The sequence below is a fragment of the Colletotrichum karsti genome (assembly GCF_011947395.1).
Source record: "Colletotrichum karsti strain CkLH20 chromosome Unknown Scaffold52, whole genome shotgun sequence".
Taxonomy (NCBI): Eukaryota; Fungi; Ascomycota; class Sordariomycetes; order Glomerellales; family Glomerellaceae; genus Colletotrichum; species Colletotrichum karsti.
This window is the reverse complement of record NW_024065952.1, coordinates 342976-361384: the sequence shown is the minus strand read 5'-3', so window position 1 is coordinate 361384 and position 18409 is coordinate 342976. Positions and strand designations below refer to the sequence as shown.

Sequence of the window (18409 nt, the reverse complement as noted above, 5' to 3'; positions counted from 1 at the left end):
TGGTGAGAAAAGGAATGGGTAGCATGACAAATCTTTGTCTTCTTTTTTTGAACTCCGTGCCTTTTTGTGACAGACTACCGCACTCGATCTACAAGGAAGGGGGTATGGTTTCCGCGTCTCTGCTTCCAGACGACATGTGATTCTCGCAAAAGCATTGGATCGGGCTCCAAGGCGCCTACTGCCACTGTACCAACTCCCAGCCCTTCACATTCGTCCGCCAGCTGTCGGCGACCCGCTGCGTCCAAACGCCAACGTGGGATCCGGCGACCTCGCGGATCTGCTTCGCCAGCTTGTCCTCCACCTCTGCCTCGAATGTCCACTTGCCCAGACGAGCATTGAAGGTGTCGCTCTCCTTTTTCAGAAGCAAAACGCGTGCCTTGCCCTCCGTCATGGCCGTCGCGGCGGCAGCCTCCAAGGCCTTCACCTGCACCATGATATCTTTGGGGATGTTACTCTGGCCCGAGCGGTCACGTTCCTTCTCGCGCTCATTAAAAGCGACGATGTGGGACATGGCCAGCTTCACGGCGGCGGCGGCATCACGTAGCACCGAGAGGCCATGCAGAGAGCCAAGCATCAGCAGCACCTTGGACTCTTCCGTCTCAGGGGACGTCGACAGCGATTGTGCACGAAGAACCTCGAGACCGGACTTGATAGCTGCGACAATGCTCGAAACGAGCTCTGGGGGTGGAGGGCTTCGGCTGGCCGTCACGGCGAGAGGGACCAGTGCGGTAAGAAGGGAGATAATGTCGTAGTACATCTCCTCATGCTGAGTGAGGTGCTTTCCTCTGGCGTGAAGGAATCTGCTCATGGAGGTGTTCAGACGTTGAAGGGACTCGAGGGTGAATGTCTGCTCGGCTGCAGTCGTTTGTGCGACGTTGGCAACCTTGTATGAAGATGGGGGCCTGTACGACAAGAGGTCGAAAAACGTCTCTGCGCTGAGAGCCAGATGGGAGCGTACGTTCTTTGCACGGATGTAAGCGCGACGTCATTTCCAGGAAAGGGACTACATACCGATGGATCCGGACCAAGACGCAAGACGTCGTAGATGGGCCGACTTGTTGTTGCCTCCAAGTTGGGTACAGATCCGTAGTCGATCATTTCGCTCAGCACAGTGTCGTCAACAATCTCTTCTGCATGCTCGTGTTATTATTAGAAAAGCGCGGGTCCACGGAGGCTTCCTTACCGACTGCTGGCTCATCGAATACAGGGTCGCTGTCGACGTCCAGAGCACGACCAGCTCTCGATTCTTCCACGTAACCCATGACAAGCGTGCAGCTCTTCCTCAGGCGGTCGATGTAGCTCGGGATGTCCAGAATAGCGGTATAGCTCTCGGAATCAAAGGCGTCAGCCAGTCTTCGTGGCATCCGGAGCTTGAGGGATGTTTGGTAGTGTGCCTTCAGGCCTTGCATTAGGGCCTTGTGTGGGCTGTTCGGCGGTAGCACCAGCGCGGGAGCAATGGTGGACAGGCGATCGAAGAAGTAAGGGCCGAGAGAATCAATAATCGTTCGCTTCACATCCGCCGTATCCCACACCTCTCTGGCACGGGATGCGCAACCCAGCACGAGATAGATGCGGACAAGGATAAGAGTGAGACGGGTGTGCTTGGGGGTTCTCGTGAGTTGGTCCTCGATAACGAGAGCGGCCTGGAGCAACCGATCGTGTCGGCTGCTCTTGGACGGAGATGTTGGGTTATCAATGCCCCGCTCATGCAGACCGCTCAGTCTGACGAGGCATGTAGATGCCAGTATGGCAAGCTCCGGTATACAATCGAGCGTCGGGCTAATGTCGAAGGAGTTGATGAGAGTGGAATATAAGGTCAAAGTTGCCTCGAGCACGCTCTTCAAACAGGTGATGCAGATGTTTGATTTGTTGGGGTCAGTGCAGACAATGCACTTCCAGTTGCTTGGCTTCTTGGGATCTTCGTTTTGGACGCGGACGACAGTTTTCCGTGACGAAAGACCCAGGTACTGCAGCTTGAAAGCCAAGGCCTTTACTGATGCTGACCTCGAGGCATCTTCGGACTCCTTTGCCAGCCGAGGGACGTACTCATATGCGAGCTCCTTGATTTCTTGAGGTGGAAGGCGCTCGGCAAAACCTTTGACGTCGTCGAAGCAAGCAGGCGACGCGCACTCAATGTCGATATATCGACAGAGCTCTTGAAACTCATTCGATTTTGCATCAGATGACTTGTTCAGCTGAGCGAACTGGAAAGCAGCCTCCACTCTGGCCAGGTAGATGTTTCGCTTGTAGATAGAACGGACGTTTTCCTGTTCTAGGAAGCGGTTGATGAGAGACTTGACCTCCTCAGAGATTCTGCGGGCAATGATTAGCGACATCTCCCATGCATGGGATCGATGATTCACTTACTCTTGAGCAGATTCTCCTATGCGACCAGCGGCGTTTAAAAACTTTTTCCACACAGCCCAGTCGCACGCCAAGAGATTCAGCTGACCCTTCTCGTCTGTCACAGATAGGCACTCTTTGCAAAGGTCGTAAACCGTCCTCCACTTCTCTTTGCGCTCGAATACGTCGATGCATTGCAGAAACAAGTCCTTCCGACCGGCCTTGAACTGGAAGACAGGGCTTAATGTCGGTCCTTTGAGAGCGCTATCCCACTCAGCATCTGAGGCGTGGGCCTCCAAGATGCGGTAGAACAGCAGGATCTCCTCCTCCGTCTTGATCGCTCGGTCCGGAACATCACCGTTCTTGTCCGCGCCACTGTGCTGTTGAAACGGTAAGATACTTGGCAGACGAGTACTGGCAGACCCCTCACCTGCTCCGCAAATTGCGCCGCGCGCTGCATTTGCTTCAGTGCCAACATGCCATACAGCTGCTTCTTGCCCGCTGGGCATTGGTCACTCGTCTGTTGGGAAGTCAGAGATGCCGCCTACTCTCCAAGTGCTGGAGAAACCTACCGCAAGCAGATGCGTGACGGCAATATTCCAGAATAAGAAGCTGCGCTCTCCGGGGAAGGACTTGTCTAGAACAGCCGCGATCTGTTTACGAGCATTAACACATGCTCATCTTGGTGGGAAACCAAGAGGACTCACTTGCTGTGCGCTGACTAGGTCCCAGTGCAACAAGCAAGACTCCAGACATCTCGTGCCGCCATTCTTGTCCTTGGGGAACGCCTTGACATAACGCAACTTCAGGGGTCCAAAGGTTTCGGAGAAGCTCTGATCATCAACAAACCCCTCCGAAGCCCACTCCAAAAGTTCGAGAGAGTCTGCGTCTCTGACGGCGGATGCATCCTTTACGAGCTTCTGAACGGCGATCAATGGTGAGACCTTCTCCACGGGCGACTCCAGATGGCTCTCAGCGACGATTTTGACGACCTGCGTGAGTGGTTAGATGTCGTTTCAGTCATATGGGCGGTGAGGGACAGAGTCAAACCTCATAGTAAGGATCATTAAAAGTCTTGAATCGCTTTTCAGCAAGGCGGATGACGTTGGCCCATTGTCCGTCGTTGAAGGCGGTCTGCAGCTGCAGATCGACGCCGCTCTTCAGCTGAGGCCGATTCCAGGACATGGTGATGCTTCTGATCGGATGGCGGGGCAGGATTGGCTTTGGAGGGGCACTGTGCACTGAAGGTGCAGCGGAAGCTAAGGCAAGCAATGTGGGATGCACGCTGGGATGTGATTGGCCCTTCGGATTTATGATCAACCGATTCTCCGATCGCCCCCGTCAGGCTCCCGTCCCCGTCCCGGCCGGACATCGGGGTCCCGGTCCGGTGTATCGACGGAAATCACGACGGGCGGAACGGGACCTCGAGTGCACTGGACTGACTTTCCATGGCTCTTGGTCTAGGTTCTAACCTTTTCAAGTCATGACGGTAACTGCTGCGACAGATATTTAATCGCAGATTCGCATGCATCGCTGAAGTTCCATACCCATAAGCTCTTTGGTGGTCGTCCGACCAAAGACGATGATCGCGGGGTAATCCGCGCCCACACTCGACTGCGTCTTAACGACCCCTCTCGTCGTTTTGCTCCTGTGAGTAGAATGATCTCCCAAAGCGGCGTTCTTAATCATACAACATCAGTAGTCCATCTCTCGTGTATATGTTTTACAAATTGTACAGTGTCCCATCCTTCTGCTCGATTTCTTCAGCGCAGCAGGCTCCCGGCCGTGACGGGCTGATTGTTGTTCTAGATTGTTCGGAATGTGAGGTTTGTTTTTTCGAAGTTGTTCCGTCAAAACCAGGCGCCATTCTTCTTGCGCTCTTCCTTCTTCTTGTCAAACTATTGGAGTGTCAGTGTCGTTTTCGGGGCAGTCGGAGTGATAGAGCACACGAACCCATGCCTTCTTGCAGTCTCTGTAGGCTCTGCAGCGCCGTCAGCATCTCGAACGTTATCGTAGTTGCAGATTATGTGCCGAAAACAAAGCAGGGAGGGAAGGCCCTACTGGAAGTAGTCGCCGCACATGGATCTGTCACCACCGTTGCGGTGCAGACATTTGATGCTCTTTTGCGCAAATTCTTGGCAAGGGTCGTAGTACTCGCTCTTATCCTTACTGTTCTCGGTGTCAATGGCCTGTGAGCGGGCTGAAATGTGTGCAGGATATGACGTACGCATCGAACTTGCGACTGCTCTCCTTAAAAGATTGGTCGACTTTCTCGACCACGGCCTTGGAGGGTTCGTCGGAGGACGACATTGCCGGCAGTGATTCGGGACTAGAGGGTACGGGCTTGGGTAGACGAGGCGGTCGAGTTTGTCGGGCCAATGCCGAGGTGTTCGTTGTCGTCGTCTTCGTCGTTATTCGTATCGTGACTTCACTTGCGACGGCAAAAGTTGATCGGTTGACGCGAGGACGTCACGGTTGGAGAGCACGGACCTTTCTGCGATAAGATAAGAGCTATTGCTGACAAAGACCATCTCAGTGCCTCTGCTTTCTCCAAAAACCGAAGAAAAATGCGACGGAAATCCTCCCGTCCCCGCACAGCCAAGCGAGCGAACCCGACAGACTGCACGGTGGACACAAGCTCCTTAAGATCCACCAATATGATCGCTACAGCGCAAACTCAGCAGCAACAGTAAGAAATCCGGCTACAGGTGCCGACCTGGCCGATTTTGCCGACAAACTGGCACTTTATGGACAATAAACTTTCTCACAAAGTTATAACTTTACAATTAAGGTAAAAGGGCAATATGGATGTAGGATCCCCTCTTTTACAAGGTGTTTAATCGAACCGCATTCCAACTCTTTTTCAACTTCCAGTCTCCACAACTAACTCTTATTGTCTTCACTGCCCAAGACCGATCGATTCCAGACTCCCCGCCATTCCTGGTCCCTTTTGCTTGGCACGGCAAGTCGGCGCCAAGCTCCGAACAGTGGAGAGCGTCTGTAAGAGAAAGACAATGTTGCTTTTCAAGTGCCCCAACCATCGCTAATCTGGCACATTCGATTCGTGAAGCGCTGTCATGTTCCCCTGTGTCTCACAGGCAAACCTTCATGTTGGTGCTCAGGTTGACTATCCGTACCTGAGATCGTCACTCTTGTACCAACTCCCTTCATGCCTAGCTGCATCTTGTCATGCATGAGATAGCGGTAAAGGGTCGACAGCGCTTAAGAAGAATACACAGGAGCAACGGACTTTTTCAACTCATCAGAGACTTCCGTTTCGTATTCGCCGCTCTCGGGAGACTCGGGCGCCAGGTTCGCCATCCCCATCCACCGAGATTGAAAGGCAGAATCCCTATCCCAGCAGCCACCGTCACAATTCAGGTCCAACAATTCCAACCTTCACCGCCACAACGGATATGAAGCGGGCTGCAGTACGGTGGACGCAGAAATTGCCTCCAGTCCAACATCAACGCGCAAGCATCTTTCACCACCGGATCGATGGGTGATGGGTCGGCCAGGTTCTTGCGAAATGAGGTCTCCTAATGCCCCCAGCACCCCCGAAGCCAAGTTGGCTTTTGCTCTCGGCCCACCTGCATTAGCGAGCCATCATTTGCTTGTTTGCTTGCCTGTTCATCTTCTGTTTTCCTTAGCCAGACTCGGCCCTCTTCTTCCTCGTTCTCTCCCCTTTTCTAGCGCCAGGTCCAGAAGAACTTCTGCCCTTCTTTCCCCCACTGGCTCCTCCTCTCGCTTGGAGCCTGGATACGGGAAGTAACGAAGGATCATGTAGCCTTGGTCTGCTTTGAGCGGTCAGACCTTTCCAACGGTCACCCCTCGGCGTTACAGACATACACATCACTACCGTGCCGTCATTCAATCCGTGGTTGCGAGGAAATGGGGTGCCATCCAACTTGCCGCACCACTCGGGTGGACTTGACAATCTGGGCAATTTTGGCAATGGCTGCAATCTGGATGCAACCAAGATGAAGATCATGCAACATGCGATCGTGGGACGACGACACTACAACAACGCGTTATCATTACGAAGACTCTGGAAATCGATGAGTTCAACTGCCACGTCTACGCCTTGTTGAAGATTTTCTCATTTCGGCCGAGCTCTGAGCTGTGCCATGAGAACAGACCAGTCGATGGGGACGGCATGAATGACGAAGAAGCACACGGGAAGTCTGAAAGACGGGTACTTCATCAATCTCATCGAGGCACTTGCACTTCATCTCACCAGCTCAGGTCAACAGAGGGCCCCGGCCGACTCGATCACCAATGATTGACGTTTGCCCGTCCGCCGCCCGCAGCCGGGTTCGGCCCCGACACAATTTTCGCGCATCAATTTCGGCTTGTTCATTCTCTGTCCTCCTTTTTCATCCCTCCCCTGGGTTCCCCTGGATGAAAGCGCCTCTCTGCTGCTCGCCGCCCTGCGCAGCACGCGATTCGAAGAAGGCTGTTGCAACGGGAGGCGAAACTTGCCCTTACACAGCGACGTCACGTTCAAGTGAACGTCTTTCCTCGAATTGAGTCTTGTAAGACTGCGAGTCTGTGATAAAGATAGACATATGGAGTCAACTTGCGAAGGCTATCAGTCTATCACCGACCCCATCACCAACAAGGCACATGGTCATGATCTGACCGGGTCCTCCGCCGACTTGGCTGACTGGTGATGACCGATGTTAGCGTTGCGTCGTGCATTAACGACCTGAAACTGGGCGATTAGTTGCTTCCTTCTGCTGTGTTTCCCCCAGAATGCCAAGTTGACCGCGGGTTATCGCCAACCAGAATGAGAGGCGTCTTCTCAGTTTGTCCCAGCATATTTCTCCCAGGCGAGTTGCCTTCGGGATCCCACGCCAGGATCCATCCCTGTTGGCGACCAGGGTATCTACTTTCGTCCCAACCTTGAGTCGTCTTCAACTCTCACTTGTCCAAACCCCGGGAAACCCAAGGCCCAAGAAAGTTGTTTGGGTTAGCCGCCGCTGCAGGGGGTTCGCTGCGATCCACTGTCACCCTGTTTGTCTGTTTCATATCCGCACCCTCACTTTAATCGCAACGGCTTCATTAATGAACCGCCAACGCCTTGTTCACGCCTCTCCTCGGCTGCCGCCGACTGACAGGGGCCTGCCAGACGCCAAAGACTGTTAACCCACCACCCGGCCCCATCAGCCTCATCTCATTCATCAAGTCTTGCAGCTTCATGTGGTCTTGGCAGGGGGGGCGGATGAGACGAATGTCTCCATCACCGCCCTTATGGCCTTCCTCTCCAGGGCACCCCATGCCCTCCACGAGTCCACATTGCACTTTACCACGAACTGGAGCCGCTGAATGTGTTGGACGACCCTCGAGCAGTCAGGGGCCCTGGTAGCCTAGACACTGACGGAATCGCCAGCTCTAGCCGCGCGATGGGGAGTCCAGATGCCCTTACACATTGCTTGCCTATGTCGACCTAGTGCGATGAGATGGGGCGACCACCGGAGATGGGCTTAGATGATTCGAGATTGAGGTACGGATAGCAGAGAGGAGGCAGAGATGGTCAGGAGATGTACCCGGGTGGCCCAGAAAGGGAAGGGGGGCCATTCCCACACATAACCTCATTCATTTCTTATAAAAGTCTTTCATCACCCACGCCTTCTAGCTCGTTTTCCTTCTCTTCCCCATCATCACAACTGGTGTCATTCTCTCATTCCTTGTACTCAGGTCTCTCTCTTGTTGGCTGTGCCATACACTCATTTCGAACTAGACGTTCATCCACGCTCACTAAGCACAACCTCGCAAAACAACTTTCACTTCTTCACTCCAACCTACACTCCTCACTTTTTGAGACTTCATCAACACCGTCAAGATGCGTTTCTCTTACACCGCCGCTGCTCTCGCTGCTCTTACCGGCCAGGCCGCCGCCCACGCCCGTGTCTACGCCCTGTGGCAGGACGGCGTTGAGGTCAAGGCCGACGGCAAGGCTGGCCTGGGGTCCTACATCCGCAGCCCCCCCAACAACAACCCCGTCAAGGACATCACCAGCAAGGACATCGTCTGCAACGCCGACCCCTCCGCCAAGGATTCCTTTGCCGCCGTCAAGGCTGGCAGCAAGCTCGAGTTCGAGTGGTACCACAACACCCGCAACGACGACTACATCGATGGCTCCCACAAGGGTCCTCTCCAGACCTACATTGCCAAGTACACCGAGGGTGACGGCACCGGTGCCATCTGGACCAAGATCGCCGAGGAGAAGTACGACGGCACCTGGCCCGTCACCAAGATGATTGCCAACAAGGGCAAGTCCCAGGCTGTCACTCTCCCTGCTGACTTGGCTGGCGGCAAGTACCTCATCCGTCACGAGATCATTGCCCACCACGAGTCCGACACCACCTACGATGTCAACTCCGCCCGTGGCGCCCAGTTCTACCCCTCTTGCATCCAGATCGAGGTCACCGGCAGCGGTAGCGCCGTTCCTCCCCAGAACTTCGACTTCCAGACCGGCTACAAGTACTCCGACTCCGGCATCCACTTCAACCTCTACAACGACGACGCCACCACCTACAAGGCCCCCGGCCCCGAGGTCTGGACCGGCGGCTCCAGCTCCGGCGGCAACGACTCTTCCCCCGCTCCCACCACCACCGCAGCCGCTGCCTCTTCTGCTGCTGCCACCCCCACCACCCTGGCTACCCAGGTCGCCTCTTCTGCCGCCGCTGTTACCTCTGCTCCCGCTGTTGCCACCACCAGCGCCGCTGCTGCCCCTTCTGCCACTCCCTCCAAGGCCCCCAGCTCCGGCTGCAAGCGCCGCCGTGCTGCCCGCAAGGCTCGCCGCTCTGCTCACTAAGCGCTTGACGCTATGAGAGAGAGAGACGAAGTTGTTGAAGAATCGGTTTCTGAGAGTCATTGATGGTCTCATGAGAACTGTAGAAAGGAGTTGTTTTTCCACCAGACACCAGATGTGCAATCCAGGCTTATTGCTTCCTGCCCGGTGCACGGTTCTCGAGGCTCGAGTTCGCTTTTGAATTCGGTCTCAAATTCTGTCTTCCTGTATATAGTACCTTGTATAGCATTAAGCCTGCATATACCATGATTTAAGCGTCCCAAACATGATCCAAAGGATGATTCTGTGACAGTGTCTCTCAAAGCCAAGTGTTTGTTGGCAATGCTTCTGTGTCATTCAATTGGAGGGTGTAATCCTCTTCCGAAAAATAATATTTCCTTGTAAGTCTCCTTGGCACTACCACACTCTTCAGCAAAGCAGTTCAAATGAATGGCCCTACCAGATAATGCCTCAACCATTGGCAGACCCATTCGTCGGCGCATGTAGTATATTGGAACAATGAGTACCGTAACAGGTTGATGCTTGTCTTATCGTGGGCCAACCTGAACGTTTCAACGGGATCCACCAAGGTCAATGTGGAAGTACATTCAGTCGAATGAGTAAGTTCCTTTCAAGTAGTACATAGTAGATTGACTGGACTACGCAATCCTTCTGCACTCCCAAAAATGGGCAGTGAGTGGAACGCTGAGATGTGCCTCATTCCATCTTGTTTCTAAATGCACTCCATTGTTTTGATTAGGTTTAAACACATCGCAAGCTTTGCTCGAAAACAGAATCCAATGCGTCCTCCACCACATTAGCTGGCACCCCATCTCATCTAGGAGAGTCCTGATATCGCTGGTCTTTCCACTGGCTTTCGACTTGCGACTCCCCCGAGCTCGACTGTCGAGAGGCGAATGAGCGTTCATCCGTAGTCTCCATCATCTCGTTGGGTAACAACGCCGTACTGATCACACAGCCCAACATAACACCACCGGCCAAGTACAAAACATTGTTGATACCGCCAGAACCCGACCCGTCCGAGTACAGGTGCTGCGCAATCAACGGGCTGATGATGCCGAACAGTCTACCCCAAAACCCGGCAACGCCGCAAGCCGTGCCACGAACCGGCGCCGGGAATGCTTCGGGGGTCCAGCCGTAGAGAACCGCATTGAACATGGACTGGAAGAAGTACTCCATGGCGAAAAGACCTTCGTGCTTGGGCCTCGTGTCAACTGTCGAGAAGAGAATGATGGAAATGCCCATGAGCGCAGCGGACAGCACCATGGTCCATTTCCGCCCAACGGCCGGGATGTGGTACATCAAAGCGCCAATCAAAACACCAACGATCCCAGGTGCATATGTGTAGATGTACGCCGCATACGTAGCTTTGAGCGGCACTGATTGCTCGCCGTTCTTCAGGGCCAAAATCGTTGGCAAGTAGTGTCCTAGGCGCGGGAATCAGTTCACGAGACACTTACGAAACTCCCGTGGTGGACTTACCTGCAACCGTAAACCCCCAGAAGTCCATGATGTACGTCAGCCATACCAAGATGGTCAAACGTGTCATTCGGTAGCCATCGAACAACATCTTGTATCGACTGAGCTCAAGCTTCACCTTCTGTGTCCACTTCATATCCAGTTGTTTCGCGCCAATGCCCAGGGCTGGCCTGGCACTTGCTGCACTGCCAGCAGATCCTTCCTGGTCGTCGCTTTCAAGAGACTTGAACATTTCCAAGGTGAGACCGCATTGTTTCCCATTTACCTCCGCCATGTGTTGGAGGGTGTTGATCGCTTTGGCGTCGTGACCTCGGTAAATAAGATACTTTGGCGTCTCTTGAAACTTGAAGATGAAGAATCGTAGGATGAAGACCAGAAGAGTGATTGCTCCAAGCGTGAAAAGGAGGTATCTCCAGCCCATGTTGTCGGCTCGTGCACAGCATGGCTCGCCAGAGGCTACATTGTTGCACGACTTGAGGGGTCCCTTTTGGATTTCGGAGAAGTTTGGCGAACATGAGTAAACAGGAATGAATCCGAAAGCGATGGCGCTGCATACGATGACACCGATAGGCTGGAAGACGGATAAACAAGCCAGCAGAAAGCGTCGATTCTATTGTATAAGTCAGGGACCCTGAAGTAGGCATGAAAACGAAGTCGACCAACCTGAGGGATGAATTCGAGTGTGATCGTGGTATCAATGGGAATATTCCCTCCAACTCCGACACCAACGAAAGCCGTCAAAACGAGGAAGGTGTTGTAGTTGTTAGACGCCCCAAGGCATAGTCCGAAGATCGAAGCGATGAGGCAAGTCATGTTGAAAGCCCAAGTGCGACCTGAGAGAGGTGAGTTGACGTGACCCAAAGCGGTTTATGGGCGATCGCTAGATCATGGACCTTTCGAGCCAGGAACGCGTAAAGATCATCATACCGATAATGTCTGCCAGAAAACCCCAAATAAATGCCCCGGCTGTCAAACCAGCATTGAAACTGGTCGCAATATTCCCAGAAGCGTCCTTCCCGAAGCCCATCTCCTGTTGCAGAGGACTGAGTACCAGACCGAATGCTTGAGCCCAAAGCAGGTCGAGCATGTACCCAAAGCCACAAAGTCCCCAGATGTACCATTGGTACTTCCCCATACCCTGGGAATCGATCTCGCGGTTGATGAGAACGCATTTCTTTTCGTAAAGCGTCAAACCATCGAGGCCGTGTAGCATAGGGCTGTCAGCGCGGCGGCTCTCACCATTTCCCAATCCGTAGGCTGGTCCGCCATCGAGGGGCAGTTTCGTCGTGTCGGTGGCGGGCATCGTGTCTGCCATTGATGTAGATCCTACGCAACGGAGACTTATCAAGCAAGGGGAACGTCGCGTTCAAAAACAAGACATCACATAAAGCAATATGAAGTATTGATAGAAGGCGCAGCTACGGCGGCACGATCGGAGTTTATCTTGTCGGCTGAGGCGTTTGAGGCGGCTCACATGGGACGAACCGTCGCCTTCAGAATCGTTGATGTCATGGATGGGGGACCATGCGGGTGAGATGTATCATCATGTCATCTAGCTCCCGCAATTGGCTCAAATCTACGCTATATGTGAGGAAATCCAATTGCGGACGGGATCATGCGAAAATACACAATTCGGTGTCGCAGCTCATCACATGGTTGGTTCTGTCTCACTCACCCACGTGGGATGATGTTCCATTCGATGCGCGACAGGAGCTGTCAGACTCAGGCTAAAAGTGGTGCGCGGTTGTACCGCATTTCCATGGACAATTTGTAGTCTCCCGCTGATCTACCGGAGCATTTGGAGCGGATGGAGCTCTTGGCTTAAACTGCGAGTACTCCGTCATCGACCGGTAGTCCTCTCAAGCTAAGCGACCCCAAACTGACGTGAGTGGTGTTCTAGACCCTTTGCAGCGAATGACCGACGTCTTGACGTGAAGGGTGTCACACCTTTACTTTCTCGATAACGACGACGGCTGACTTCGCATCCGGCATCGAGATCTGCCTCAATCGATCCTGGTAGTCAGCATCTGATTGTTGCGGGTGCTTTCACTGGTCCAGGCGCTGGAGTATTTGAGGTGGTTGGGTCAACTCCTGTACCAAAACCATGCAATTCGACTTGCCGGCTATCGGAAAGTTTGTATTGAAAAAGCTTTAAGATGATAAAAGGGTTTAAAAAATATTTATCAGTTCCCTACCACCGAAGACCGATATCCACCAAGGTAAATGAATGCTCACACCCATCCAGCCATATACGTTCTTTTGACTGGTTGAATCTCAATGGTAGAATCTCAATGGAGACACTTGCTCCGATTCAAAAGCCACGACGTAGTTTCTATGCGGTAGCATGAGATATCGCAGAAGTTGATATTAATGTGGCCATCACTTAGCCATTCAAGTTTCGATGCCTAACTTGATTCCTTAGATGTCAAAAGATGTCAACATTATTCAAAGTGAAGAATCCAAGAGTTAGAGTCCCTAATGTCAGAATATTCACACTATATCTCTTTGAGATCTTACAATTCCCAAATGACTGTCAGAGATCCGCGATATCAATGATTCTTGACTTAGTATTGAGGATGTTGGCTGTCAATCACCCTCGCGAACTCCTAGCCCGTTGTCGTTGATACGCAAGCGGCACTGAAGGCGGCGGGTAGTACATAGGCAAGGTTCTAGCCATTCGAGTTTTACGGAGATCTCCTCATGAATGATGAAATATCTCATGGGTTGGCGAGGAGAACCCCTTTAAAAAGCCGTTGCCAGGAGCACCACTGCCACCATCTATCATGCCACAAGATCTAAACAATACCGGGCGACCGTTTTGGCTTGTGGCTTACAGTGGCGCAAACTTGTTGATTCGTGTCTTTCGCCACCTACACTGACATTCTTTCGCAGGGCTGGATGTGGCGGTAAACACATCGACTAACATACCCCAACCTCCCCTCTGCAGAAGATCTCCCAGTCCTGTAGCCCATGCCACGAGGCGCAGGCTGATACAGAGCCTCCCGCTTTATCAACCTGACTGAGCCCTATGCAGCCCAAAGATTGCTTCAGATGGTTACACAAAGCAGCCGCCGACGGAAAAGTTTCATGTCCATCAATCGCACCGAACGGATAACGGTCGGCCTGTCGCAAGCCTCAACCACGTGCAGTCCGTGCTTCGCCACCGAGACTCGCCTTGGGAGGCGAGAGCAAAGCTCAGTTCGCAAAGAAAACGAGAGGCGCCTCATGTTTGAAGTTGGGGGGAACGCGCGCCCGCGCTCGCAGGAACCGAACCAAGCTAGAACGCATGGTCAAAACGATACTCGGGTTCTAGACAGAAACCTTCACTTCCGGGCCGCGGGCAGCTCCGGCGGGGACAGACTTGTCCTGTGAAGGTCGAGGCATGGCTCCTAGACTTTGCTTCTTTTGGGGGCGGTTCGCGATGATCTTGAGATAAGCTGAGGAATTCTCGCAATCTGTTGCCTCGGTGTCTTACTGATATGCGTTGTCGGGTATGCTTGTGTACTTAGAGTTAGTCTCGCATTCCTCGCCCGCAGATGTTAGACCGAAAGGGCATCCCGTGGCCCCATTGCAGGTCTCGCATGAATTCCGATCCAACTGATCTCGACAGTATTCTAGCGTGTAAGAGAACTCGTTCAGTTCCCAGATATGCTATGCGTACGAGGAGGGAGAAATGTGCTGCTCGGGACCAACTTCGGAGAGCTCCACGGTCCTCGCGGGAGATCGGACTCTACGCTTACACAAAAGAACGTGCTCCCACGCAGGAGCTAGCAAGCACAGATGAACATAACGTCAGAGCTTCACATCAAGAGGTTCCCCTCCCGTAAAGACTTTGGACAAAAATACCGTCTGATCTAGCGCCGTTCTAACAGTTCCCCAAAGGCAATCCCGGCTGGCTTAGGTGCTGACCACCCTGCGGCTCACCACAAAGAACCCTGAACCCTCATGGTTAGGAGGCCCAGTAGGATTGGGATTCTATGGCTGTTGCTCGGGGACACGTCCAAGCCGTTCTCGAGAATCCCAAGCCATGGAAAGCTCATTTAGCCGCAGCGGGATCGACTCGGCTCTGGAACCCGCGCACCCGGGGTGACCAATGCCATCTATGCCATCTGGTCTTTTTGACTCTCCCGGTGCATTGGGAGACGACAAGAATCAGCGGTCTGCTGCAGGGTCGTCGCTGGATGCAAGGTACGGTAAGACTGGCCTTGGCCTGACTGGTTCACAGATGAGACTGCCGTCTTCCTATTCGCGTATCAGGTGTATCATGTAAGACATATCTTTCTGATGTCTTTCGCAGAAAAGACAAAGACGGACGAATTCCTCCATCAAACATCGTGATCATCGTGGTAACCATCATGGCAACGACTATTCGGGAGTAAACAAGCCAAATCGATTTCCCAAACAAACTACTCGAAACCTTTTCCTCACTTGTCCACTACTTTTCCCAACAGGCCACACTCAGGACGGTCATGGCACGGGGCGTGTATGGCCGAGGAATGCGCCACCACGCAAGCGCCGCGCGCCGGTGTCTGCAGCAAGATTGCCCGAGCGGCGAAGAATGATAAGGGAGGCCGTGGACGACGAGACATCAACAACAACAACGCAATAGAGGTTAAAAGAAACCTTGGGTGCATGTGAATTTCTCGCGAAACGTTATTCCTCCACTTTGACTGAACCACCTCGATTCCTGCGTTCCCGGACTTGTTCATCGCGTCGTCGCTTGCATCTGGATTCCAGCGTCCTATTCCTCCTCGTGCTCATCCTCTTCAACTCGGTCCTCTCCTCCTTCGGGAGCTCTCGTAGCCTCGATGCCTTTCATCGGACACAAAAGATCACCAACAGTGTCGCCCAACATGCCTTGGCTGTCGAGGTCATCGTCTTACCAATCATCACCCTCTACATCGCCTCGTCTCTCACAATCCAACAGAAGCTCTCCGAGAACTTCACCACGATCGAGCTTGTGTGGACCGATAAAAAATTACGGGCCGTCAGTAACTTACGTACCACCACTGATCGATGGAGCTTGTGGAACCGTGCCGCTGGCTCAGAAGCCGACTTTCCAACTACTTCACGATGATCTGCGGGAGATGTGGCGGATGATGCCGGGACTGATCGCATCGTTGAGGACACACATCGCCAACCACCGGGCACACTTGTCCAGGAGTCACCTGAAGGACATTATTGTTCAGCTCAGCTTGGCCATGATCGAAGTCGGAATGATCACACTTGCCATTCCTCTCTTCGTCATACTGCCCGGCATTCTATTCGCAGCGTGGTTGGGATTCTCGATGAGCATGGTTCTGGGACTCAGCTGGTTGATGAATGGAAACGACATCATTGTCAACTGCGACGAGTTCGGTAACAGCACTCCTGAAGCTGAGGAGGATGAGGAAAAATGGATCTTTATCGGCGGCATGGGAACAAGGTAAGTTCTGCGTCTTGTTCTATATTCTTCCGGTCGTCGAAAGCCACTAACACCACAAAGTGCTACTCACTTAACACAATGTACTATCCCTCGGCTTGCACGCCTCTTCGGAAAGTCCTTCTGTGGTATTCAAATGGCCACATACGGACTCCCCTTCGACATGCTCCTCCTCGCTATCCAACGCTGCTTCCCTTTCGAAACCCAAGCCTCAAGAGCCCTCTACGCCGAAGTCCGCACCGCTCTCCTCGACGCCGCCGTGGTCCGAGTGGCTGTTCTCGCCCATAACAATGGAACTCTGCCAATGTCCCACGTCCTCGCGCGCCTTTGCGCCGATATCCCGGCCGAGAAGCTTAACAAGCTTGAAATTTATACCTTTGGTGCTGCGGCGTCTGAGTTCGTCGTGCCTCTCGGCGAGAGCCGCAGATCTCGCTTCGACGAGGCCGTCGTCGACGAGCGCGGCCCACACATCGAACACTTCGCTTACGCCAACGACCCCTTTGCCCAGATGGGCGTTCTCCGTGCCGTGAACAAGAAGTTTGATGGCCGCTTCTGTGGAGGCGTTTACATCATCCACAACCAGATCCCCCAACCCTCGGGCCACTGGATTCCCGACCAACGACCGGTCATGTTGCTGACAGACTACCTCTCTGCTCTGTTCCCTGACCCGTCGTCCCCCTCGGCACCCAGCAGTCTGCTGGACTACGTTATGATCATCGACCGCGACATTGCCGAGCGTCGCGAGCTCGCTGCTATGGCGAACCACGCCCAGACTAAACGAACCCGTAAGGATAACCGCCGCCTCAGCTGGACCGGACTTGGAGCGACGGTCGGCGGGAAGATTGGTATGATGGATGGTGTCATCGGCCTCGAGATGGCACGGAGAGGATGCCGTGAGTGTGATGGCCATCGCGGACGCGAGATCAGCTGGTTGAACAGGTATGTTCAGACCGGCTGGGTCGTGGAAAAGAATCCGCAAGTCGTCGACGCTATGGGTATCGGAGGATACCAATAACTGCCTACGCACCCCCTTTTCTTATGTTTCAACACAACTAACCTCCTATGTCTCAACACAAAACTTTCTTTCTTTCGTCTGAAAAAACAGGCTTCGAAAGATATCACTTGACGATGGTCAACGATTAATGCGTTTGGATGACTGCGTTTCCCATCAGCATTCGGCGTCGGGGTTCTCGGTTCGGACACTGTAAGAATCATGATGTAACGAATCAATGTATTATGAGATAGACGGGCTCGCAAGGATACGCTCTCTTTCTCTCTCAAAATTTGTAATCCGCCTGGATAGGCGCGGATGGGGTCGGCGCTCGGAATGGGCATATAGATCATGAGATTAGGCTAGTAAGATCAATCAGACACTTATATCACCCCAGTAGTATGTCTTGATGTCGAGCCCCAAGAATTCGTCCTGGTACACCCCGGCAACCTCGTCGTCGGCGGCTCCCGCGCATACGAGCAGGGGCATGAAATGCTCGCCGCCCCCGCGGGGGTGCATATCGTAGCTGTGGCTGAACTTGCGCCAGCCAGACAACGCCTTCGTTCTGTCTTCCGTCTTCTCTTTCGTAACAGCGTTTGTGAGCTCCTTGTTCCACTCGTTTACCTGCTTTCCCAGCTTGGCTGCAGCGTTGGGGTCTCCCATGAAAAGGAAGCGCATCTTGGATAGGTTGTGTAGAGAAGCAAAGCCGGATCCCAGAATGGCGATGTTGGAGTCTCTCAATGACGAAAGGGCTCGTCCCATTTTGAAGTGCTCTTCGGGATCCTCTGACACGAGGACGGAGAGTTGGATGATGGGCACGTTGGCAGCCGGGTTGACGAGAAGCATAGGGATGAACACGCCATGATCCCAACCTTGAGACAGTGAGTCACCGGCCCGATTTCTGTGAGAAGATAAGACATACCACGTCGAGAATCCAGTCTCGGAGTAAGACCCTCCCTTTCGAGGGCTTGCTTCAGCTCCTGTGCGATCTCTGGCGACCCTGGTGCGGGATACTTGAGTGCATAAGCTTCCCTCGGGAAACCACCATAGTCGTAGTACAGTTCATGGCTGGCTCCTGAGGAGATTGTGGGATCGCCTTCAGACCAGTGTGCCGTGACGACGACGATGGCTCTCGGGGCGTCTGGGGTGTTGAGCTTGAGAATCTTGGGAACGCGGCTCTTGAGTGATGCTGTAATGGAGGCATGACCAGGGTCTCCGAGGACTGGCATGGGGCCTAGCGACCGTTGTTAGTTGGGGGGGTTGGAAGCCTCTGGGCTGCATTGGCGGGTTGCATACCTCCACCATGAGAAACGCAAACGACTGCTGCACGTGGCATTTTGTGCGCTGATGTTGTCAG

At 53.4% G+C, this 18409-nt stretch overlaps 6 protein-coding genes across 6 annotated transcripts; 2 read left to right on the top strand and 4 right to left on the bottom strand.

The window, feature by feature from the left end:
• Positions 1 to 175: 175 nt before the first annotated feature.
• On the bottom strand, positions 176 to 3528 carry CkaCkLH20_11954 (N-acetyltransferase B complex non catalytic subunit; the record flags this gene model as incomplete). Its single annotated transcript, XM_038894668.1, has 8 exons — positions 176 to 961; positions 1012 to 1130; positions 1184 to 2313; positions 2368 to 2723; positions 2774 to 2863; positions 2916 to 2996; positions 3051 to 3335; positions 3394 to 3528. 8 exons carry the CDS (start codon positions 3526 to 3528, stop codon positions 176 to 178), a joined length of 2982 nt encoding a protein of 993 aa, XP_038740109.1.
• Positions 3529 to 4193: 665 nt separating this feature from the next.
• On the bottom strand, positions 4194 to 4653 carry CkaCkLH20_11953 (cytochrome c oxidase-assembly factor cox23; the record flags this gene model as incomplete). Its single annotated transcript, XM_038894667.1, has 4 exons — positions 4194 to 4241; positions 4297 to 4324; positions 4405 to 4512; positions 4571 to 4653. 4 exons carry the CDS (start codon positions 4651 to 4653, stop codon positions 4194 to 4196), a joined length of 267 nt encoding a protein of 88 aa, XP_038740108.1.
• A 3535-nt stretch (positions 4654 to 8188) lies between these two features.
• On the top strand, positions 8189 to 9163 carry CkaCkLH20_11952 (glycosyl hydrolase family 61; the record flags this gene model as incomplete). Its single annotated transcript, XM_038894666.1, has 1 exon — positions 8189 to 9163. One exon carries the CDS (start codon positions 8189 to 8191, stop codon positions 9161 to 9163), a length of 975 nt encoding a protein of 324 aa, XP_038740107.1.
• An 810-nt stretch (positions 9164 to 9973) lies between these two features.
• Positions 9974 to 11942, bottom strand: CkaCkLH20_11951 (major facilitator superfamily transporter; the record flags this gene model as incomplete). Its single annotated transcript, XM_038894665.1, has 4 exons — positions 9974 to 10587; positions 10643 to 11249; positions 11303 to 11472; positions 11567 to 11942. The coding sequence occupies 4 exons, from the start codon at positions 11940 to 11942 to the stop codon at positions 9974 to 9976; spliced, it is 1767 nt and encodes a 588-aa protein (XP_038740106.1).
• Positions 11943 to 15365: 3423 nt separating this feature from the next.
• On the top strand, positions 15366 to 17076 carry CkaCkLH20_11950 (uncharacterized protein; the record flags this gene model as incomplete). Its single annotated transcript, XM_038894664.1, has 3 exons — positions 15366 to 15626; positions 15688 to 16064; positions 16125 to 17076. The coding sequence occupies 3 exons, from the start codon at positions 15366 to 15368 to the stop codon at positions 17074 to 17076; spliced, it is 1590 nt and encodes a 529-aa protein (XP_038740105.1).
• A 351-nt stretch (positions 17077 to 17427) lies between these two features.
• On the bottom strand, positions 17428 to 18388 carry CkaCkLH20_11949 (uncharacterized protein; the record flags this gene model as incomplete). Its single annotated transcript, XM_038894663.1, has 3 exons — positions 17428 to 17924; positions 17975 to 18286; positions 18349 to 18388. 3 exons carry the CDS (start codon positions 18386 to 18388, stop codon positions 17428 to 17430), a joined length of 849 nt encoding a protein of 282 aa, XP_038740104.1.
• Between the last annotated feature and the right edge of the window lie 21 nt (positions 18389 to 18409).